This window comes from Spinacia oleracea, chromosome 4 (genome assembly GCF_020520425.1).
Source record: "Spinacia oleracea cultivar Varoflay chromosome 4, BTI_SOV_V1, whole genome shotgun sequence".
In the NCBI taxonomy this organism is placed as follows: Eukaryota; Viridiplantae; Streptophyta; class Magnoliopsida; order Caryophyllales; family Amaranthaceae; genus Spinacia; species Spinacia oleracea.
In genome coordinates, this window is record NC_079490.1 from 173,031,473 (window position 1) to 173,056,920 (window position 25,448).

The 25,448-nt window shown below is 35.8% G+C and overlaps 3 protein-coding genes and 1 long non-coding RNA gene across 5 annotated transcripts; 3 read left to right on the forward strand and 1 right to left on the reverse strand.

Annotated features, from left to right (window-relative positions):
- The first annotated feature begins 1,974 nt into the window (after positions 1-1,974).
- LOC130472307 (uncharacterized) lies at positions 1,975-4,031 on the forward strand. The gene is made up of 3 exons (XR_008932393.1): positions 1,975-2,432; positions 2,824-2,889; positions 3,612-4,031. It is a non-coding gene; the product is annotated as an uncharacterized lncRNA (long non-coding RNA).
- LOC110802488 (2-carboxy-1,4-naphthoquinone phytyltransferase, chloroplastic) lies at positions 2,807-25,355 on the reverse strand. Of its 2 annotated transcripts, XM_056842917.1 has the most exons (15): positions 25,152-25,355; positions 24,858-24,974; positions 22,005-22,248; positions 21,419-21,522; positions 20,033-20,104; positions 19,777-19,915; positions 18,950-19,056; positions 18,737-18,839; positions 18,622-18,660; positions 18,426-18,536; positions 18,206-18,271; positions 15,897-16,232; positions 15,544-15,578; positions 15,201-15,350; positions 2,807-3,288 (listed from the first exon to the last, which is right to left on the reverse strand). In XM_056842917.1, exons 2-12 carry the CDS (start codon positions 24,932-24,934, stop codon positions 16,101-16,103), a joined length of 1,194 nt encoding a protein of 397 aa, XP_056698895.1. In that variant the 5' UTR covers positions 24,935-24,974; positions 25,152-25,355; the 3' UTR covers positions 2,807-3,288; positions 15,201-15,350; positions 15,544-15,578; positions 15,897-16,100. The 2 variants fall into 2 exon arrangements, with proteins under 2 accessions (XP_056698895.1, XP_021863606.1); XM_022007914.2 differs by lacking the exon at positions 2,807-3,288 and having other exon boundaries at positions 15,141-15,350.
- Positions 10,404-11,072, forward strand: LOC110802489 (agamous-like MADS-box protein AGL62). Its single transcript, XM_022007915.2, has one exon. The coding sequence runs from the start codon at positions 10,404-10,406 to the stop codon at positions 11,070-11,072; it is 669 nt and encodes a 222-aa protein (XP_021863607.1).
- Positions 13,460-14,671, forward strand: LOC110802487 (floral homeotic protein AGAMOUS-like). Its single transcript, XM_022007913.2, has one exon. It carries the CDS (start codon positions 13,460-13,462, stop codon positions 14,669-14,671), a length of 1,212 nt encoding a protein of 403 aa, XP_021863605.1.
- Positions 25,356-25,448: the final 93 nt, after the last annotated feature.

The window sequence follows — 25,448 nt, forward strand, 5'->3', positions numbered from 1 at the left end:
ATTGATTTCATTGCTTAACTAATTGGTTCCATTGCGTAACTAATTGGTTCCTATCTATATAATATACTAAAAGAGAGGAAATCAATGTGGTGATGACAAGTGTCACTCATTGATTGACCTCTCTTTTAATATAGATAATTAAATTTAATAAAAAAATTTAAGCAACACAATTTTCAAATACCAATAATATCACATAATTTGTGATTAACTTCCCAAAAATAGGGCCGAGATTTACATATACTTAAAAATAATATATAATTTGTAAATTGATTGTGTAATTATTTTGTTAACTTTAAGATTTTGTTATATACATGGAGAATATCTTATAAACTACCTTTTCTATAGTTTGGTAACAAATCTAAAAATATAAGATTACATTTTTTAAAAAACGTTAAAACATTATAAAAATGTAAGCGCATGTAGTCTAATAATTTGTACTTACATAATTAAAAAAAAGAGTGTATACAAATCTTAATATAGTACTCTATACTATTTTAACAGCTAAATATTATAACCGCAATTGATTGTACTATTTTATACGCAATATATCTATATCTATATAATACATAATATATTAAAAGAGAGGAAATCAATGTGGTGATGACAAATGTCACTCATTGATTCGCCTCTCTTGTAATAAAAAATTATATTAAAAAATTCCTATATAACATAATGACTAATCTCACTAAAAAAATAGTTAAAGAAAAAAAATATTAGAATCTTAATTAAGGAGCAAAAATTTTATATTACATACGGAGTATACGCATATCGTTTTCCTAACTTATGTTTATTTTGTAGCAATTATATATACGGAGTACTACCCATAAATAGTACTCCCTCCGTCCCGAAATACTTGACATGTTTTCCTTATCGGGCCGTCCCTTAATACTTGACCTGTTTCTAAAAATGAAAATATTCTAACAATATTATAGTATTTCTCACTCCACCCCTATTAACCCACCTACCCCCTACTCCATACAAAAAATAATTAAAAATTCAACCCCTACTCTCCCCCAACCCCACCTCTTAACCCACCTCCCACTAACTACATTAAAATAATACCCCACTATCAACTACTACCTATTAAATTAAATAAGTCAATTCAAGTCCCTTAAACTCTGTGCCGGTCAAACCGGGTCGAGTATTCCGGGACAGAGGGAGTATATTTTTTTTCAATATTATAACTAATAAAATCAATTTTGAAACTTCATAATAAACTTAAGTCCATATATTTAAAATTTATTTGAAATGAAATTTGGATTATTTATCGAATATAGTGTAATACCCCGAATTTTTAAAACTCGATTAATTATGCTTAATTATTTTTTAGCTTAAAACCGTTTTAAATTCTAATTTCGAACTTCATTTTTGATTAACGAAATTTTATTTGAATTTTAATATTGTTACACGATATATTATCTTTCAGGTTTTAAAATTTAAGTTCATATTTACGAGGTTAGTTATATTTTATATTTTATTCCGTCATTTATAAATAACTTAACGTTTTTATTAACGACAAATTTTATTCGAAAGTTAAATTTATTTTTATTAGCACTTAAAAGAATTTTTTTTTCAAAATTAACTTTACTTAAGGAAATTATTTTATTTTCAGATTAATGCCCAAAATAAGTAATTAAATTCTGAAAATTTATTAAATTCCTAAAATACCCTTATTTCACCCAAGAAACCAAAAATCAGTTTCTTCACCTTCTTCTTCTCCTTCACGTATCTCTTTACCATGAAAGTCAAACTCAACTTTCCATTTGTCATCTCCATTTTCATTCTCAAAGTGATTCAGCAATTCATTGACACTAATCTGAAATTCAAAGCCTTAGTCATCATGTTCATAATATTCATTTGACATTTGTCATCAAAACCTTGCAAATGAGCTCACTACATACATCAATGGACAATTCCCCATTGCTATAAATAGTTATGCAATCAGACTGAAATTCCCAGCAAAAACAACCATCAATAAACAATAACCATTTCAATTTCAGGTTCAAATCCGATTTTGATTTTAATTTCTAATTTACCTCTTAAATTAAATTCAAACTAAAAACAACCACAACCACCACCGTGACTGCCGCCACCACCACCATTGACCGTTTCCACCACCGTGATAACCCACCACCACCACTCCCTTTGCCGCCCTCTCTCTCCCTCCTCCTCAATCGACCACCGCACACCCTTCGTCGCTCTCCCTCCTCCACGCACAGCCTCCCCTGTCTCCCTCCTCAATTGACTCCCCTGCCATCTCTCCTCCGCGCTCAGCCACCGCGCCGCCGTTCTGGTGTGTCGCCTCCTCCGCGCAGCCCTCCTCTAGTCACGGACCACCGCCCAACTTCCTCCCTTTTCTTCTTCCTCCTTCGTGCACCTGCTGCTCTTTTGCTGGTGTTCCAGTAAATTGAAAGTTTCAGTTGGAAACTTTGGTAATCCTCCAATCAACTCCCACTTATTATTCTACTTTATTTTATTTTAAAGCTTACTTTACTCATTTTTAGTTTTGGAATCTTTGACTGATTTTAAAAATATATAGTTTGCTAGTACCTAGTTACCTACATACATGCTTTTGTTTTTAATATATGATAAAGTGTAGTATATAGAATATTTCTAATTATTCTATCATAGAAATTTTGGCCTTATTATAAATGATAAGTTTAGATGGTACGTAAGTGTTCAAAAATAATAATAAAAAAAAAAGAAAAGATAATACTTTCTACTTATTACATTTAATAACAAGGAAAAATGTATTTAAAAATATTAATTTCACAAAACTAAGTTACTAACTTGAATACTCCGTATATGTTTTAATATAAAAAGAGAAATCGAACTCGGAGCTCAGGAAGAACGAACCAACGAAAAGGCTTAGCAAATCGTGGAATTGAGGTAACGGTTATTGCTAGTACCCGCATTCCCTTCGAAATATATTTATGAATGATGTTATGAATGATTAATGTTCTATTAAAAGAAATGTAAACATGATAAATAAAAGTGTAAGAACTGGTCAAGTTCCCCTGATATGGAGCCCAGGCTCCCCCTGATAAGAAGCACTGGCTTCCCCTGATATGGAACCAAGGTTCCCCCTGATAAGAAGCACTGGCTTCCCCTGATATGGAACCAAGGTTCCCCCTGATAAGAAGCACTGGCTTCCCCTGATATGGAACCAAGGTTCCCCCTGAAATGAAGCACTGGCTTCCCCTGTTATGGAGCATTGACTCCCCCTGTTATGAAGCACTGGCTTCCCCTGTTCGTAGGAGACGTCCTACCATGTTTTCCTGTAAAGCCCTGACGACCAGAATAATACTGTTAAAAAGGAAAAAGATTAATGAAATGATATTCCTGAAATGATATTCCTGAAATGATGTTCCTGAAATAATGATATTCCTGAAATGATGTTCCTGAAATAATGTTACTGAAATGATATTCCTGAAATGATGTTTCTGAAATGACGTTTCTGAAATGATGATGTTTCTGAAATGATGATTTATTAAATGTTTTACTATATTCTATTCTCCCTGTTTATTAAATAAAATGAATTGAAATGATATTACGATGCTAGGGTAACTCGTTACTGAGTCTTCGGCTCACCGTTTTGTTTTCCGCTTTAGGTACTGCTGGGGACCACGGAAACGAGTAGTGGCGAAGATTTCACTATTATCAAGTTCACTTAAGTTAATGTTAAGTTGTAACAAGTTTAAGTAAAGATTCTTGATTAAGTTACGTACTTTTATTAAGTAATTGAGAAGGATGATTATGTTAATTTTGGAGTTTAATAGCTTAAGATTGATAGTTGCCTTGTAATTCCCAAGAGGGAGTTACGGAAGGTAATGTCTCGACCAAATTAGGTTAATTCCGCTGCTAATTATGACCTCTAATTGAATTAGAGGTCGGGGCGTTACATATAGGGATGTCAGATTGTTAGTGGGCAGGCTTTTTAGGAGATCTGCTTGTGCATCCGCCCCAAGCGGGCGGCGATGGACGAAAGTTTATTGGGTAATGGGGTCAAAAATGTATTTGTCGCTGGTGAAGGGGGCGATGATGGATTTCAGATTGTACAGTCTGAGCCGCTAATCTATCATCTAACTTTATAATGTTTTGTTTATTTACTCAGTAACTCAATAGACGGGTTTTCAAAGGTTTTATAATAGAGTTTTAAAATTCAAAATTCCCTTACCAAAAAAAAGTCGAGTCTAGGGGTTGGTGTAGATACACGGGGATGGGGTGATGAAGAGGTAGGGGTGTTCATGGGTGGTTAACCGTCCTGAAATTGGATTCGGTTCGGTAACCGAAAATTTCGGTTCGGCATTTTCATGGACCGTAACCGTACCGTTTAAACCGGTTACCGTTTAAACGGTTAACCGCGGTTTCGGTACGGTTACCCGGTTAACCATAAACCGCTATTAAATTATTTATTTATATTTTGGATCACATTTATCGTATTATTTTTTTTACAAAAAACAACAATTTGAAATAGAAGATCAAGTCAAAGAAAAATAAGTCTAAACAACGTCTAAAATTACACAATTTCATCAAATTCAAACAAAATTACGAAGTAACGTACTTATTGTTTCAAGAAAGGACTAATGGGCTAAGAGCCTAAGAAGTAAGTACACTAATTGGGCTAGTTGTGCACAAACAAACATTTTTTTACTAAAATACTTCACCTATAATTTTGTGATTTTGTCACCTTCAACTAAATCAAATTGAATAATTTTTTTGAAAAAATAAGTTTCGGTTTATTCGGTTAACCGTTTTGTCAAAAATTATAACCGTAACCGACCCGTTTAACCGTTAATTTTGCCGGTTCGGTTACCGTAACCGTTTATATTATTTTTTCGATTCGGTTTACCGCCATTTAGGTCGGCTTTTTCGATTTTCGGTACGGTACGCGGTTACGGTTTTTTATGAACACCCCTATGAAGAGGTGATGAATTTTATTTTGTACCTCTCGAGATGGGGTTGAGAGGGGTGGGTATCTTTCTTATCGTGGATGGATGGGATGAAGATGAGAATCGTAGGTGGGTGCTGGTATGCAGGTCTTGCCCCCCCGCCCCCCTCAAAGTCATCTCTAGCTCAATAAAGTACTTGGTCTAGATAGCTGTTAAGTGATCGGGTAACCAGGTTGATGAGTGATTGTGCGAGTATTAAGTGAGTATTAATAACGAAGTGAAAGGCGGGTGAGATAACTTTATGCTTGACACAAGTGGTGAATGAGAATGAAAATAATTTTATCTATGTACCTTTATTTGTTTTAATTATTTTAATAAGCAAGACACCGAATGAGCAATAACAAATTTATCCAATTATTAATTATTTTTTATTTGAAGAATATCAACTTTATATTGATCATAATTTCTACAAGATTTCATAATAATTTATATTTAGATTATAAATCGTGCATCGCACGGGTACTATACTAGTTGTTTAACTAATTGGTTCTATTGCTTAACTAATTAGTTCCAATGCTTAACTAATTGATTTCATTGCTTAACTAATTGGTTCCATTGCGTAACTAATTGGTTCCTATTGTTTAACTAATTGGTTCTATTGCTTAACTTATATGATAGTATGACACCAGCGCTTATATAATTTGTAGTTTGACATAGCTCAATTTCAATTCGCCACTAGCTCGTCACAAGTAGGTGAAATTGAGACATCACCAGCTGATAGACTTTTGTGTGCCCCCGATTTACAACAAAAGTTAAGAAATGGCAATGTGGTAAAGATACATAAAAATAAAAGTAGGTTTTCAACTTGATGTTTATACAAGAATAATAACGTTGTTATTCAAAACAATGCCCGGACGAAAAATCTAGTAATTCATGAAATCGAGAGATATACCTAATGATTTTTTTAATCTAATTTTAGTGGTTAGAACTTGAAAAGATTGTTGTTGAAATTAAACTTGTTAAAGTAATCCTAATTTTTACCAATTCAAATGGGTTTTCGTGATTAAATCTAATTTTTACTACTCGTATTTGTAATACGAAATATATGAATTCAAGATAGTAATTTAAATGATTAAAACTATTTTTTAGCAATTGCACATTATTTTTAGTCAGAAAAACCATATTTAAGTTGAAATTCAGAATAAGGTCTTTGTATAGTATTCTACTAAAAAAAAAATCATTAAGCTTCAACAATGGTGGCAGAGGGAGGATTGTACATAAAACAGTTTAAACGGGTTACGCTTCTGGTCAATATTGGGAAATCTCCGGTGATCCTTTAACTATTGTTTACAAGGTTCTGTGGTTGTCAACTATTCCTCAATATGGCCGACTTGTGATAAGTGTGAACCACAACAGAAAGATAACCAACACTTGCTTTGGCTGTGCCCTTAAGCATGAATAAAGATAACCAACACTTGCTTTGGTTGTGCCCTAAGGAAAGCTTGACATTCGCTTAAAATTTAATTAGAATCTATCTTTTCATATACGGGTCTAGCCCTAATCAAATGATTTAACTGCTCGGCCAAACCATCCCATTAAACCAAGACGGACCAAATTTTTGGAATAAAGCCCACTACACCGTGACAAAATAGCGGGGTTTTCGGGTCATACTTGTTACTTAAATTTTAGTGTTGAGCTGCCCAAAACTTGCTTAAAATTTCCTAAAGTACGCAGGGTCAGGACTCAGGAGGTTCAGGGCTCAGGGCTCAGGCATGAATTACTGAATAGGCATGTTTTGGACCATAATGAGTCTGGGATAGCGGGTTGTGCTGCATATGATTAAGTTTAAATGGGTTTCTACTATATCCGCCTTTCTATAACAGAGAATGGAACAACGGCGATAGACTACCTTACTATAAAAAATAAAAAATAAATAAATAAACCAATCTCCATTACATAGAACTTTGGTGTATAAGAACTATAACATGTTTTACATCCATAAACTCATGGTTTTCGTCCTATAACTAGGCTTAACTTGAGACTTTGTTCATCTCACGTAATTCATTTCAAACAATATTATTACAAAATCGATTAAAAAAATACCCTCAAGGTTTAACTTAATTTATCATATACCCTCGTGTTTTCAGTAATTCACCATGTACCCTTGAGGTTTTCAAAAATCAACAACCAACCCTCAATGACTTAACCCCGTCAAGTTTCCGTTAGTTTATGCATCTTCATCACCCACCTGCATCCAAAGCCAGATCATCACCCAACAACCACCTACATCTATACTTCACCGCCACCAACGTCACTCCTCAACCATCCCCATCCCCATCCCCATCATCTTTCTCTCCAATAATTGTTCAACAACGATTCATCAAATTATTGAAGCTAAGCTCAAGCTTTCTCTGTCCTCCATGTCTACACCTCTAAAATTCACCAGTTCTCCAACTAAAGTCCCCAATTTCTACATTTCAATTCGTTTTTCCAACAAAGCTCAATTCCAGGAAAACAATTGATATTTGAGATTTATTTGTTTGAATACAATTAGGTTGATTTGTTCGAATCTAACCAATTAGAGATCTCGTTGAACTGAATTTGTGTTAATTTGTTCGAATTTGGACTTGGAATTAGTGAAAGAAAGAGATAGAAGGGAGCCATTTCATGCCTTCTCGTGCAAGTTCTGCAAGTCGCGAAAAGAGAGAAAATGGACAAAAATTACATGCGTTCTCCTGCAAGTCGCAAAAAGCGTTCCCCTAACCTACGCGCGCACATAAAATTTCCCTCTTTAGAAAAATTCTCTCTTCTCTCCCTTCGCCGATTTCCCCGCCTCTTCATTTTTAGAGTCCACCTCGCAGGCGCAAGGTGATTTTGGATCACCGGATCGCCATCGTCGGCGAAGGGGTGTATGTTTTGGTGTTTAATTGTAGTTTTTTGGTTGCTAAGTGTTTTTAAGCTTAATCTTCATAGTTGTTGTGTTCTTCAATCGGCAAGGTTCGGAGTTTCTAATCGATTGAGGAGTGGCAGGTTGTAGGCATCTTGGTACCATCCACCACCGTTACTGGTGGTTTTTGTCGCCGCTAGAGTGGTTCAAGTTGTCTTCCATGTTCGGTGGGTATGTTTTCTTTGTATTTATTTTCCCCTTTGGTTGTTCATCTCTCTTTTGAAGGGTTTGTTGGGGATATAAGTTGGTCGATGATTTGATATATCTTTAGTAGGATTTGCTTTCTTCGTAATAATTGTTTGTTCGGGTGTGTATGTTTCTTTGGGGGAGTTGTGTTATGTGGGTTTGGGCGACTCAAGGGATTGTGTTGGTTTTATGGGGTCGGCAAGAAGAGGAAGCTATGCTCTGGTTCATCTCTTTGGTTCGTCTCTTTGGTCAGGTATATGGCCCTCTCCTATGTGGAGGAGGGAAACCAGTGTGGTTACAATCCTAAGGTTGTTGTTCCTGGAGTTTCCTTAGGAGATTATTTGATGGAAGTTATGCTTAAAGGGTTTGATGTGAGGAGGAGAATTTTGTCAGAGTTGTTGTCCTTGTAGTTTCTTTAGTTAGTTTGTTGGTGCTGATTTTGTTTGTCATTGCTGTTAAATCATATCTTGAAGAAGGCTCCCCATATTTAATGTTTGGTGTCAGCAAAGCCCTTCAGTTTCTTGCTATCTCCATGTTAGGAGTTGTGAGAAGAAAACCTGCATTCAATTGCAAGGCTTCTCATGGTAATGTTGAGGAAAGTGGCTCTGCCACTAGTGTTCCAAGACTCCTAGGTTGTCATTATGTATCTCAATCTCTGGTGTCATGTGTCATGTGTTCAATCAGGGTGTATTCTTCGTCAAAGGTTTTCTTCACTTCTCATCGGCTACCATCGTCAAGGTGTTTCAAGGTTTATGCAATGTCAAGGTCCCTTTACCGGTGTCATAGTTCCACCGTCGTCATTCTCACGATTTTCTATAATGAATGTGTTGTGGGTTCAAGGTCTAGCTGCGGCTGGTATGTGTCTCACTTGGTTTTCCAGGCTCAGGGCTATTGTCTCAATGCAAGGCATTTCCGTCTCCGAGTTCATTGACTGCCTTTGTTTGTATGTTTTTAGTCATGGCCCTTGTAATAGTTTAGTATTTGATTTCTTGTATTCGCCTTTCTTTAGCTTCCTAGTAAGGGTCGTATTTGTTTGTTTTTTGGTTGAATGAACTCTTTGTCAAAAAGAAAAAAAACCTATGCGCGCACAACTCGTTTCTGTCGCTCCCAATTCTCGAATTAAAAGGGTAAAGGGGAATGTGGTGGTAGGGTGCATAAGGCAGTAGGGTGGCTTCTATCGCAACATGGAAGAAAGGGAAATGGGAAGGGGGACTGAGAAATTTTAAGGGAGATTTAATGTTAATGGCATGTTGTGCATTTTTGAAACCTCAGAGTTATATGATAAATTACGGAAAACACAAGCATATGTATGGCGAATTAAGTTAAATTTGGGTGTATTTGGAGAAACACCCCTAAAAAATGTCTAGTTCAAATAAGTAAAAGTAAGTGAAAATAAGTTCCAAAATACTCAAATAAGTTCATATAAGTGTAAAATTAGCTAAAGAAAGCATACCCTAACCCAATAAACATCCACAAAATCTAAGACGATGAAGACGGTTCACTCTTCCATTAATTTCAGGACACAACATGTATTCTATAGTAACTTTTTCAAAAATATTAACTTCACATTTGTAAAGCAATGTAAATGAGGGTATGAACCAACCAAACCTTACCTAGGAAAGTTGTAAAACAAACTGCTACCTCCGCCCCTAAAGTAGTGCCCAACTAGTTTTAGGCAGAAGCATAGAACGGATGTGAAGCATAGTTTTAGGCAGAAGCATAGAACGGATTCCAAATGCGTGCATCTATAAGAAACTGATAAAACGGAATGTGGGTGCATCATAAAAGAACGGAGGAGTACTTATCAATATCAATAAATTTAGACTTTTCTATTGTCAAAACTTTAGACTTTTATTGTCTTTTGAAATAGATTTTCAACACGTCACAATTTTCTTACTCCCCCCCGTTCCATAAATATCGCACCATCTTGTCTTTTGCATTATTCACGATAGATTTGTATTCAATTTTTTGTGATTCTTAACAACAAAAAATTATAGTCATGTGAGATCTTGTTAAATTCGTATCGGTATATATTTTCTCAATATAAAATTTTTCTAATTTTTACTTATACATAATTCGAGATATTAAAAGTCAAAGTATGCGTTGGGAAGTGTAAAGTGAACCATGGTACAATATTTAAGGAACGAAAGAAATATTGTTATTTTTAATGTGGCACGAATATGATTATAACCTAACAAATGAGGTAAAGATTAAAAATTACCTATTATGTAAATTGCAAGAAATAAAACCTATATGGAAAAGAATTGTGTTGATTCGAACCGGGTGCGATCTTCTTTTCTTTATATATCCTACCATCCCGAACCTTGTTGCTTCATTCATCACCCCTATCATTGATCTTTAGTATTTCGTTTTACATCATGTCTACTTCTGAGAAAAAAACCAGGGGTCGCCAAAAGGTTAAGATGGTTCGAATGGAGAAGAAAAGCAATTGCCAAGTTACCTTCTCCAAACGCCGTACTGGCCTTTTTAAGAAGGCTAGTGAACTATGCACCTTATGTGGCGCACAGGTTGCTATTATCGTCTTCTCACCAGGGAAAAAAGCCTACTCTTTTGGCCATCCTTCGGTAGAGACGGTAATCAACCGTTTCTTACTTTCAAAGTCTTCTCCAAAATCTGAGCCTAACTGGGACTCAGACTCTCTTGTGGAGGCTCAACAAGGTGCTAGTGCTAGTGCTAGTGCTGGTGCTAGTGTTGGTGATGGTGCTAGTGCTAGTGCTAGTGTTCGTGACCTGACTATTGAACTCGCCACAATAAACTATCAAATTGATCTTGAGATGAAGAAAAGTGAAGCCTTGAACAAGATAAAGAAGCGAAATGAGGAGCATGGTCATTGGTGGGATCAACCCGCCGAAAAACTTACATTGCAACAATTGGTGCATTTGAAAGCCACCTATGAAGTGCTTAAGAAAAACATCATACAACATAGTGAAAACCTCAAGATGTTGGGGGCCCCAAATGCTCCAATTCAATATGCTATGTTTGATGCAAATGGTGTCTTCATTGGATATCGACAAGACTATTACTAGTTTGCCATGGGAGTATTTGCCCGAGGAATGAAGAAAACAAAAAAAAAAATCAATCCACACATCAAGCATACATTAAAATTTATATTTTATGTATGTTAAATTAGTTTACATCTTGTTTTTAATTTAGTTTAATGTTAGTTTGTCTTTACTTTGTTAAGAATACACATTTTTTTCTGTATGATGTGATGGAATCGAACACAGTTATATGATGCTATTTTTCATTAAAATGATGTGAAGCCTCAAATAGTTTCTGTCTCTATAGTCTGCTATTCGGTATACGCTACAACATAATGGTAAAAAAATTAGGCTATATAATATATAGTCTATATAATTTCACTCAAATTTCTGTTCGAGGGACCTAACCACTTCCGGTCACAGGAAAGATTTCCTCTAATACAAACCCATATTAAGGGTGAGAAACATTACAATAACTTTATTCTTGAATATCGATATTTATACAAGTTTGCTCCCTCCATTTTGGTTCATCATTCTCGTTCACTTTATAGAACTAACTTGGTTAATTAATTTATTTTCAAAATAAGTAGTTAAAATCTAAATACACGGAGTGAAAAGTATATTCATAAAAAAATATTACTTGTACAATACGAGTTTTTAAATTAATACTCCATATTTGTACATATTATTAGAAATTGATGGTAAAATTCAAAAGTAAAATAATTAGTAAATGTGCAAGGAAAATATCATTTTATCGATGTAATGATAATAGAGGATAGTAATCAAAATTGATAATTACTTAATTATTCAACCAAAAAGCTTAAAAGTCACCTAATCTTTAAAACTAAATTAGTATTTTGTTGGAATAAGTCTAGGTTTACATCAATGAGCGATTGAGCGTATGAGTTACTAAGTGGTGAACCAGTGAACAATACTCTCACGTTAAAAATATAAAAAATAAAAAAAGGTCACATGAACAATAGATCATGTGACTACGGTTCATGTGAGTAGGAAAGTGTAAGGGAGAGTGAGTAGGAAAGTGTAAGGGGGAGTGCCCAACACTTTAATCGAACAATGTTTAAGTCACTACCCTATGTTGTTATCACAACATTTTTCTAATAGAAAATTATTGTGAAAATTAATTACTACTCCGTATAATTTAGCAATTCAAAAAATAATGAAGACAATAAATGATAATTGCAATTATATGACTTAATTATTATAGTTACCAAACTTTTTTGATTCATTTCCCTTATGGATGCGTATCTACGTGATACATAACCATAACCTGAGATCCGGTTTACACCACTATCCGTGTGATCACTCGCGGTAGATCCAAACAGACTCGGTTATTGTTTTGTCAAATAGTGGATTCTTTTTCTTTGGATCAATTCTATCTTAAATTTTAGATTCTAAATACTAATACTGGTATGAAGCCATGAACTAGTTAATATTTTCACTTCTAACCCTATTCAGTAAAAATCATATAGACACCCACCCCCTGAAGAAGAGTGGTGAAAAGTATTCTTACTCCATTTTAATTTAGGTTGTTACCACTCTTTTTTTTTTAATTATGTATTATTAAAAACTAATAATGTCTTGTTAAATATTTTTGTAATCCTAATTAAAGGTGATTTATTTCCTTTCTAAAATGTGGCACTCATGTGTAAAAACAATCCTCGATTTTTAGGATATATTTTAGGTTCACACTATGTGAAACTGAAAATTACTTGCATAAGAGTTTTTTTTACCATTAAAAAGCATATAAAAATAGTTTTTTTGAGCATTTATGATTTTCCTCAAAAATAAAAAAAGCTCCTGATATCTCATAATGTTTATCCAAATGATTTTGGCTAGAAATCAGCTATGATTTCTTACCTAAAGTATATATATTTTTAAATAATTTTTTATATAACATTTAATTGATGAAGATATAATTAATTAATAATTCTCTCATAACAAAATATTAATTAATTAACCAATAATACTCCCTCTTTTTTTTTCAAAAGGTTTAAGCTTCTCGATGTGGAACTTGGACCACAAAATTATGAAAAATGTAATGTAAAATTATTAAATATAGACCCAAGCGAGTACTTTTTACCAAAAAAAAAAGGTTACCATTATAATTTTAATATGCCCATAAAAGTTGTACAAAGGGAGTTATTTGTGACCAAAGCTCGATTTCAAGAGCGAAAATAACAAATAAAAAGGGAGCTTAGGGATTGTTCACACTGCATGAGAAAGAAAATATGGTAATAAATAATAATTTTGAGGGGCATCAAGGAACAGTCTAGGAGAGCCCCCCCCCCCCCCCCCCCCCTATAAATATACTAGTGTAACCTACCCTAAGGTCATCAGAGTTCTAAAGCTAAGCCATAATATACACTTGAATACATTTTTCCCCCTTCAAAGAGTTTAAACTTCCTGTCACCATGGCTGACAATAACATTGAGCAAGTTGAGAAGAAAAATAAGGGGAGGCAAAGAGTGGAAATGAAGAGAATGGAAAAGGAAAGCAACCGCTTAGTTACCTTCTCAAAACGCCGTTCTGGTCTTTTTAAGAAAGCCAGTGAGCTGTGCACCTTATGTGGTGCAGAAGCTGCAATAATTGTTTTTTCTCCAGGAAGGAAGGTCTTTTCTTTTGGCCATCCTTCGGTTGACACTGTCATCAACCGTTATTTAATGGCTGATTCATTTTTCAGAGGCGCTATCTATAATAACGGTGAAAGCTCTGAGAATCATGATCCAACTCTCATGAGTTCCTACATGAATCTTACCATGATCAACAACCAAATTGAGTTGGAGAAGAAGGAAAGTAAAGAACTTTTCGTTTCAAGAAAGACAAGGGGGGAAGAATACAAGTGGGCTGCTCCAATTGGAGAACTTGGCTTAGAAGACCTTAAAAAGTTTCAAGTGCCGCTGGACGAGTTGAAGTCGGAAGCATATAAACTGTATTTGAAGTTCGCCAAGGACGGTACTAAAACAGGGAGTGCTGTAGAACCTGCCTATAATTTCCCACCCGAAATGGTGGAAGGGCAAAACCCTATCCCTTCCCATTTTGGGGTTCACCCTCATCTTATGGTCCCAACCAACTTGGTTGAAGGCCCAAATAATTATGACCATTCTCAGATGATGATGATCCAACCTCCCATGGGAGGATTTGGAGATTCGTCATTCACAATGGGGTCAAATGGCATATCCATGAATCACCATTTTAATACAAATGGTAGTTCTAGTGCTAGTGGGAATTCTGGACTATCATTGCCAAATCCCATGGGACTGGGTTTTCCTGCCTCCAATTTTTTCCCATCTTTCCAAGGGGAAAACAACCCCATGGAAGGCGGTCAATTTATTGGGCACCCCCCTATGCCACCATTGAATATGCAGGGTATGAACCCTATTCCAAGTCATTTCCAGACTTTCACTCCCTTGCTGATGGGAGGAAATGGCCCAAACGCCCCAGGTTCGGCCTTCCTGATGGAAGGAAATGGCCCTAATGCCCCAGCTCCGACTTTCCTGATGGAAGGAAATGGCCCAAATGGCCCAGCTCCGACCTTCCCGGTGGGAGGAAATGGCCCAAATGCCCCAGCTCCAGCCTACAATCATCAGGGTGGCATGGGATTCGGTAATGAAAGGTTGCACTAGTTTTCCAGATCTACCCCTTTTTGGAGGGCATGGAAGGGATGGGGGAGTATCAAGGGGAGAAGGAAAATGGTTGCTCAACACTAAGCCGTGGTCTGAGGATGAAACAACTACACACAGCAGTGCAACTCCAATGGCACTTTCCATATCTTCAAATAAGATTAGGTAGATCTGAAGGTAGCTGAGTCAAGTTACATCTATCCCCATATTGCCCAAAGCTGTAACTTAGGGCTTTATGTTTTATTTGTCTTAGTATTTCTTGATGCAATGTCATGTTCGATGTATTTTGTTTTTCTTGTTTTAGTTTTAATCTATGTACTGCTCATGTAGCTCCCTTTATATCATAATGAAATTTATGAAATCATCTTTTTCAGTTTATTAGGGTTCGTCAATGTATATCTCCTCATTCTTTATTGATTAAAATGCCAATAGTTGGAATTTTATATGCAGACAATCATACCTCAAAATCATCTTTGTATGCCATGAAACAAATTATTATAATTGAAAAAAATTATTAAACCTAAACACTTACAAATTTTCCAGTTATACTCCATTGAGCAGTTATTTTACCACCTACACTCTTCTAAGACGAGAGCAATCAACTGATGAGCAATGAAGCTTTAGTGCTCTGATTTTTCTGCATGAGTAACAAATTCCTGAAAGCTCTTTGCGATTAGATGCCCTGCAATGAAAAAGCCCCATTCAAGTTATTCTGAGGCAAAAGTTCCCATTGTTTGCTTTCCCTAAGTTGTGATAGCAGATACAGACGCCTCTAAAGATCAATGATAAAAATGTTTTTATATCAAAAAGTAGGTTTATTAGTATGGTGTTCTACTGTCAATCACATTTACAGTGCTGCATAATTAAAAGATAACCTGTATTATTGTTGATGACAACGGGAAGAACGCACCTGGAAATAAAAGAAACCTTGGATTATTTTACTGAAAATAACATTTTTGTGAAAATAACCATATATAGAAGAACAACAATTAATAGAGTGATAAAAAGTATTTACTAACAAATGGATTTGAGGAGAAAAGACTGATGTATCAGGCACTGCCAAAAAAGTAAAGAAGAGGAAAAAGAAAATATTTTCCCTTTTGTGTAGACTACCTAAAGGCTAAAGTCAGAATGGTAATTATCAGTGAGTGGTTCACGTAATAGTGAGACATTACCCTTATTGAATAAGTATATAAGGGTTTTCCCTATATAGAGATTGTGGCCTTACCAAATATGACAATGCCCATTAGGCAATGCTCAAAACACATCAAAGATGGAGCCTGAAGCTTTTACATGAAGTAAATAATTCCTTAGAAGAATTTCCACTGGTCTGATAGCATAGTGCATAGAATTTGTTCATATTGATGGAGCGGAAAATAGTCTATAATCTCTTCTCAGAATAGGTCGTTTTCACGGCAACTCCCATGACGAATCACGGAAAAATAGATCTTGGAGTGTAAGTACCATATCTTCTGGCTGCAACCAGCCCAGCAGCCAATGCCATTCCAAACAAAGCATGCAATCGAACACAATAGTATTTTGCCATGAAGATCTTTTCATTATCCTGATGAACATGTTAACAAATTAGCAGCTCAAAATGAAAATTGACAGCCCTGAGGTTCCATACTTTACAAGTACCTACAATGGAGTTCTAATTACTAGTAAAAGAAACTACTACATAGTACACAAGCACTCGAGGTCTTCAACGAAATCTCATACAATAAATTTGCATACAAGACATAGCTTTCAGGAAAGTTTCTACTCAATCCCCATACAGGTGGTATCCACGACTTTGAGAGAAGGAAAAGTGGGGTTAGTAAATAAGAATTCTAGAAAACCTCTAGGAACAAGCCATATGCATTGCTCTAGGAACAATGAATAGCAACCAAATGAAAATGTATTCGATTTGGAGACGCAGGATATCAATCAATTCCTACAGAAATTTTTAGGGTTTTTATGCAAGAAAGTTACCAAAAAAATTCTTCAAATTTTGCATCAATGTCCAACAAGTCATAAGCAAAAGATATGTTTGCAAAGAGATAACATAGCATTCATTAATGACGACCTAGACTCCTAGAATCCCTAAACAAAACAGGTGATTTGGGGCCCAAAGAATTCTCCAGTAACAAAGGCAGCCAACGTACCAAGCAGTGCAAATTCACAAACCAATTCTGCAAGTCACAGTGAACTACCTTGGCTTGCTGGGAAAACATGGCCAGGACACACTGCATTGGGAACCTGTGGTCTTGTGGAAGGAACGCGGTCAGGGTCTGGTTCCCTACCACTTCTTGACCCTTCCAATCCCATAAAGAATTTCCCCCCAAGTTCTAACAGTCTTCGGAACATGGTTTAAGCCTTCAAAATGCGGTACGCTTCGGGCAATTTGGGACTGTTATCGGCTGTGCATTCAATCATCAATGAGGACCACAAATGACGACAGACGCTAAGATCTCAATTCTCAAGTACACATCTCTTTATTCCTTTTCCAGGTTCTAATCACCAACTCAAGCAACGCTTTCATGAACACAAGTTATAATCTCAGGAATGGATGTCATAAGCAGTGATGTTCAGTTCCTAGGTCATCTAGGTCCTCAAGTCCGTCAATTGAGATTTACTTGGGTACTTTTGTTCAACAAATTTCAAAATGTTCAATAGCTTCCCTGGCATGAAATCAGACTTTGATTGGGGCCATTATAATTAGGAAAACTATTAGTATGTGGGGGTTCCAGGGTGGCTCCGATAGGCCTCCTACCACAAATATCCAAGAGATAAGAACGTGATTTCATAGTTTTGCAATAGGGCTTTCACATAGGGAACTTTTCACAAGCCAATGACTATAAACAAGCTTGAAACCTTCCTGATAGTAATAGTACCTCAAAAGGCATGCTTTGCTAGGAAGCAGTATAAAGACTACTGTTTTTTGTGGTGGTTCTTTTACCTATTAGCTCAAGGCTCATCAACTGATTTAACATACATACTGGACATAAATACACATAAACTTTGTCAGGTTTTTTGACTTTGTGGGTATTGGACATCAAGGTGCTCCTACGATGCTCCCCTTTTCTTTACATTAATATTTTCAATCCTTCCTTTGGAAGCTTTGGATATGGGTTCAACCAGGCACATATAAATTTTTGATAGATACCATCTGACCCTGTGGCCATTTAAAAAGTCGGGGTGACCCCTGAAAACTCCCCTCTATTTATCAATACAAGTATGCAAAAAGAGAGAAGGCATTTAATGGTTACAAATAGGAAATGATTAACAGAAAATCAAATTCATGTTGCAGCAAATATGAAAGACCTATCAAGGCAAGTGGTTTGTTTTGATAAAGGGGAATACAAAATAAATATCAACCTCGGTAAGAATTGGTGAACAAAATCTCACTGTATTCAACAGATGAGTTTATTCAGTCCACATTAGGGGAAATAGAAGCAAGTTGAAGACATTTATCTGGTTGGTCAAAGAGAGATTTGAAGCTGAATTTGAGGGATAAAGCAAACAAAAGATGAAAATAGCCACTAATTTATCACTTACATGGTAATTCTTCTCCACGTATCTAACAACCATGTTTCCCAATGGTATAGTTAACGCGCACAAGACCTGAAAGGCAATATAAGTGCATTGTAAGGAACCAAAGGAAAAAGAGTGGAAAGAAAGAAATTTAGGTTAAGAGAGAAAAGATAAACAGGAGTAACAACATGAAAATTAAATGGAAAGGCTACTAATGGGAACCAAATCACAAAAATTTACTCACAGAACTAGTCAGTGGAACAGCATTTGCAATTGATAAAACAAATAAGGCACAGTATAGTGCCACTATTGCAATTTTGACTATCTCTGATCCTGCCTTTTGGCCTATTCGGACCTGCATTCATACAGGCACGTATTACATCACAAAAGAGCCAGATTTCCAAATACAAGTTCATGAAAGTCTAGTCCCAATGAATTACCAATGGTGAAAGTTTACCAACTGCTCTGTCTCCTTCCACCTGACATGCATACAAGAAATTTCAAAGTCTGAATATATATATGAATAACAGCAAAAGTAAGTGAAGAAACTTCAACCTGGTGGAAATGACTACAGAATAAGATCAAGGTGGTGGTGCAACCAACAAGTATTGATGCAGAAAGGACAGTGCGCGTTACTGGACAAGGGTAGCCTACGTTGCTGCCAGAAGAGTTTGCGGGCATTAGAATTTAGAAGCCTTGTCCTGCTCAGCTTAAGCTCCGGTACAGTTTAGTACATGATGCCAGTGAGATTTAATCAAATATATATACCTTGATGTAATCTGCATTAAATAGAATGCTGTAGTGGCAAAGGGGCCAAATGCTGCAAAGCACAATGGCTCTCCCAATCCTTGGTAACTTAACCGAAAAGGTGGGCACTGTAAGAAAAGTTATGTCAGCATGTCAGAAGTCTTAGATGAAGTTCCACTTGTTCCCGTTATAATCAGACTAAATCAGGCCATACCAGAGTAGACCAGACTAGAACAGATCACATTATTTCAGATGAAGAGCACAAATCCTATACCTTGATTATCATCTCAGTGATTAATAACAAAACAAAAACAAAATTCCCATCTAATAATCAAAGAATTTAGACATATTCCTCATGTGTAAAAGGTCTTGACGCTGAACTATGCATTCTGATTTCTGAATGACAACCAATTTGAAGGAATCACTAAAGTCCAACAAATTCCTAGTCCGTTGATAATTACCAGCATATAAATACAAGGTACTATAGACTGACAGTCAAAAGAATGACCTACACACAAAAATTGCATATCTTTTAGAAAAATGGGATGCAAATTATACATTGCTCTGAAGGAACCAACTCCTCCGTACTACCAGGGAGGGCACCTAGATGCCTCACAGCTCCCCGTTGTCAGGAATCACTGGGGTGGACAAAAGTTGGGCCTGAGCCCCACAAATTGGAGGAGTGGGTAGGTCTTAAGGAGCATCTGAGCAGATCATCTAAAAAAAATATATATATATATATATATATAGACAGCTACTTGAAGGATTAACACTCAAAGCCAGCGTTACATGCTCATTAGCACCCAAAAAGTTTAATAGATACTAGTGATTAGTAAATGATCTGGTACCTGGTACACATAACCACACATGACCGCACAAAACAACAGCAATAAAGAACGCACGTTTCCAGACACCGAAGCCACCCAAACTAGACCCGCAGAACCAAAAGCAAGTAGCAAATTGGCAGCAACAAGGCTCCCTGTCCGGCTGGTGAAGCACAAAGGGTAAATTTTATCATTTCTCTAACAAAAGCAAGCTTAACAACACTATGATGCATACATGTCCATAAGTCACCAGCACACGGTACGGTTACAGACAACACACCTTCCAAAAATGTTCACAACTGATTCTTTCTTGTTCTTATCTGCTCCTGTGTCAAAATCATACACATCATTGCTGCCGCATTTGCATATCCGAGAAAATTGTCAACAAATTGAAAAGTGAAATTCTGTCCTGAAGTAACAAAACATAACTATTGCAACATAGTAAATTGCTAATATTGTCGAACTACTTGCAATTGACCAATCATTCATGTTAGCAAACATCTTTGTAGACAATTGGTGTACTTCCCCAGTGATTTTCTTTTGATTAAATAATGGCCAGTACACTTTTCTTTAGAAGAATACTGTACCACATATGGCTGTGGGAATGACCAATAAAGACGACAAGCATCAAAGTTATGAGAAGAGGATAACGAACAGGCAGAAACTCAAGATGTCCAGCTGAGGTCAACATAATCGGAGGCCCTATCTAATCCCAAGCCCAACTCTTTTTCTCCAACTTTTTCCATCAACATGCCAGGAAGCACTAAAGCAATATTACTTCCTTTCATCCAAAATTTTAAGTTGTTTTAGCATTTCCCAATATACTCAGAAGTTTGTTTAATTAAATTCAGGACTTCAGGTTGCATTGGTATGTAAAGTGGAATCCTATATCGTATTGATACTACGAAATGGTCTCTGATGTTCTATTGATACGGAAGCTATATTGCTAATAAATGTTGCAGTCTTATAGTAGAACAACTTATATTTTGGATCAAAAGGTACATATTGCATAAAATTATTTGGATCATAGATTCGTAGGGGGATAGCAAAGTGTAGATCTAAGTCCAGGATCTATTGATGTATGCACCATATTAATATGAAGTAATAATGTATTTGATGGACATGCATTTAATTCTTAATTTATTTTGTTTTTGGGCAAGGGCCAGAAAAAAAGAGACAAGGTAACAATCCTTTGGGCAAATTATGTTTCTTCTTCACAATTAAAGCAGCAGAAATCTATTTATTTGGAGGTCAAAAGAAGCCAGCACTAATGAAAGCCTAAATCCTTCAATTAAATTAGTCTTTCCCTCTCAGTTGTTAGTACATAGAGAACAATGCATAAAAAGGGAAGCTAAAATCAAACGCGCAGTTTTCCACATAGCTATCTCTATTTTGCTTATCGTGTCAAAGAGTGCACATTTACGCGTGGATTCTAAAACATGTTACTGCAAAATGTTCCATATATCTTTTGCAGGCGCATGTTCAAATATCAGATACTCCTTGTTTAATCGCAAATGGATCAATCGCAACAAAGGTATTTCAAAAGTACTCCTAGTAACCTAATCGGCATAGAGTTTATGGTCTTAAATATTCGTATTAACTCTTAAAAGACAACTATTCAATGAGTAAGATCATATCACTTGATTTACCAAAAAGGGGAGCTTACCTTAAATTAAGCCAAGTGATGATAAAAATGGATGAGATCAGAAGCCCAAGGTAACGCCTTGCCAAAAATTGCCCTGTTTGCAAGTAAGCAGCAGCACTGGCCACCTGCATATGCACAATTGCAGATCCATTACGATTTCAGACAATAAAGTTTAAACATAAGCCACAACCAAGTCAAAGAGGGGGAGAGAAATAAAAACAACAAGATAACACAGGGAAGTTCGCCGATCAAATCCAAGCTAAACCTTGTCTATGCCCCAATTTCCCCCTTCAAATGAGGCATTTGAAGGTAGATGCAGATGAATTCACTTTCAACAGCTTAACATAGGATGATTTCAAGACTTCAAGTAAGTTGTTATGAGAATCAACACTATTTCAAGGTCCGATGAAAAAACCACAAAAACTCAATTGTAAAATTGCTGAAATAATAAAAACATTGCGTTTTCCCATACAAGTCTAAAACACAAGGTAAGGTTTCAAAAGAATAGTGACCTAGAAGAATAGATCAAAGAATATTCAGAAACAAACATTCATAAAAGGTAAGTTCTAACATCCATACAGGTTCATTGGCCATCAACAAAACTTACAGTAAGCGGAACTGCTGCAACAGTGTAAATGGGTAACTTTATGGCTCTCCATATCAAGGTAGCTTGAGATACATCATTCTTTTCCTGGTCACAACTACTGTCAGAATTCTTCTTATAGCACTTGATGGATGCCCTCCGGCATCTTTGAGATATATTTTCTTTTGATGACTGTTTCACAATCCCAAAAGGGTACCTATCCTCATTAATATCTTTCGAATGAAGATGGGATGCATTTGGACAAGACCTGACAATTGGACGCATAATACAAAATTCAGCAACAAGAGAAAAACACAGGTTCCGTACAAATACTCAATTACCAGTACAAAAGTGTAAATTATTATGGAAAGGGTGCAATTTCTACTTCCTATCCTGCAACTCAGGCCACAAGAAAGTTGTTTATCACCATCTTTCCCAATTCGAACTTTAAGAAACAATCTTCAACACGTGAAATTAACTATCCTATCTCTATAAAATCTTCCATAACTACAAAAAGAACAAATTTCTCTACAATGGAAACTGTATCATATACCTAGTACTCCCTTCGCTACTCTTTGTTCTTCTCATTGTGAATCTGGGAGCAAATTGAGAAAAGAGTATCTAAAGTAGAGATGGTACACTGGAAATACAAAGATTTCACTTTTTGCATGTATTAGTGGTATGTAAAGTTCCAAAAGACAAAAACATAAATTAAAAATAGAAGTGGACCATTCTTTATTGAGAAATGGGAAAACGTTAATGTGAGTGGGTCAATAGTTAATATAATGAAAGGCATTTTGGTGAAATTTGCATGCTAAATATAGAATGATTCACATTGGGAAGATCTTTTGAAATTTCATTTACGGGTAACCGGAATAACTTATAGTTACGGAGGGAGTATCAAACTACCAAAATCTAATTATTGGTTTAAACTTGAAAATCAAGATATAGTAACTCTATCAGGTATTTTTTGACCCTTCAGTAGCCTGATAGCAATGCAGACTTTATATGTTATACTCCATTACTCCTAACTTTGCATATTCCCATAACTGCTAACAAATCACCACACATATTGAAGAAAAACTCTACCAAAAATATGGGGAAATGAGCCAACCTCACATTATGATGCATCACTAGAACCAACACCCCCCCCCCCCCTCCCCTAGTAAATGGGGCATATGGAAGAATGGGGATTAATTGGCTTCACATAATTAAGGGGAAAAAAGCAATGAATCCACCTTCAAAACATCCTCCGATTGCAAGAATCCAAACAAAAGAGATTACCAATGCTTCCGGCAAATCTAATCTAGGCGTTGACTTATGTGTAACATACACCAATGATTACGACAATGAATGCATGAACCTTATCGGAAGTTGCATTTCAATCTTTTCAACGGATACGTGAGGGAGTTCTGCGGTAAAAACACCTAATCATATGTGCATAACATAATAAGGTTCCAAAGAAGATATTAGCTATTTTGACACCTTGGCGAATAAATCCTTAATGACCAGTTTGGTATGTGATAATGAAAAGAATTTTTACGCAAATTTGTAAGGAATATCTTATGTCAATGCCCGTGGTAATGCTACTTCACCCCCAAAGTATTTCTTTTTCTTCCTTATTTTGCATTATCTTCCTTTACAACTTGAAATATGGTATTAGATGGTAATGGGAATTTATGAAGAAAACTTAAGTTTGTGGTTAGATTGTATTTCCATGGACATTCTGATGATAATTTCCTTGCAAAATCGCACTTAAATTCACCTCCATTACAGCCAATTATTTACCACTTACTAAACAGGTTATAAAGATAGCAGAGGACATTGAATCACACCCCATCTTCATTCATTTACATAAATCCTTTAAACCACAATACAAGGTATGAGACGTAAAAACTAAAAACATTTCCAGTTCTACATGTCTTTCCAACCCCTTACACAGCAGGTAAGACAAGAATACTATTATTAAGCAGCATCCCTTAAAAGCATAACAAAAGTTAACGGGAATGTAGAATTTATGTCTCGACTATAAATGACTTTCTCATATAAATGGAAGCATTTTTACATAGTTACACGTGCTACTGGAATAATTTCTTACTTGAGATCCTGTACTTACCTAATTCGTTGGTATGAGACTGGGAACGGTTTAGCAACTTTCTACCTAATCTGTTAACTTAGACAAAAAATGTATCACTTTCATGTTATAATTTGCCTTTTACGATTCCCGATTCGCGAAGGATTAGGAAATTAGGTAGCACTTGGATTCTGTTGTTGGTATAACAAACATCTAAGTAAAGCATAGCAATTGGTCGGGCAATTAAATAGCTCCACCGCAATAAACCTTAGGCAACAACTAATTAACATAGAAATACGAAAACATGCAGTTCTGCTATTTCCAATTTATGATATGGATTTGATGACACAATATCAAAATCATGAAGACACAAACACCAACTGCGAATCAGCTAGATTGTTGGACATAGAAAAGCAACTCTTTTTTTCATTCTGGACACTCCCTCCTAGTCTAGCCACCACTGATTGGCAGAAAACACTATAAGAACTAGAATACTCTCAACAAAAGAACACATTCAAAGGATACTCGAATGAGGCGAGCTTGTATACAATAGAATAATAGAACAGGATCACATAGATATTATTGGAATGAAATACAACTACCATGGAAGAAGGGTAACAGTATTACTAGATATAACCTCTTAGACTAAAACAATGACCTCCCTCTAACAAAAAACTTCCACCATATTATTTAGGATGCTTGAGAAAGCACAAAATCTAGGATTTTTGATGAACTTTTAAACGAATAAAATCCCAATCAACTTAGCAACTACAGTAAAAACATATTATAATATGTTCCTCAACCTTTGAACATCGATAAAGGGAAATGACGGAACTTGCCGAACGCCCAAAACAGGAATAACACCACAAATTGTAGCCATTGAATCGCAGCAACTTTTATTGGAAGTTCACAAGCATGACCTACACCCAACAAAAATTACACTTCAAATCAATAATTTCATCAAACGAATTGGACATGCAATGTGCTCAATTTCCTTTTAATAGATATCAGACACATAATTGAAGAACAGATTATGAATTAAGAACAAAATCCCAAAATGGAAACAAGATAAATCGAAAAGCTAATAAAAATAATACCTGGGCAGAATTAAATTGGGTTCAAAAGCTGAAGAATTAGGATGTGGAGTTCGTGGAAAACTAGTGACAAAATGATATAATTGTGAATTTTGTGCAAGGAAGAGGAAATGGTGATGTCGTCGGGAATATCGCAGTGAGTTATGGGAGATGAATCTTGTGACGGTGGTCAGTGACAGAATATAGGATAGAGGTTTCCGAATCCCGAGTCACAGAGTTGGTGTATTTTAGAGGTGATTAAAATTCACATTGGGCCGGGTTGGGTCGGGCTTTAACGCAAATATTTATGTCCATATTCAT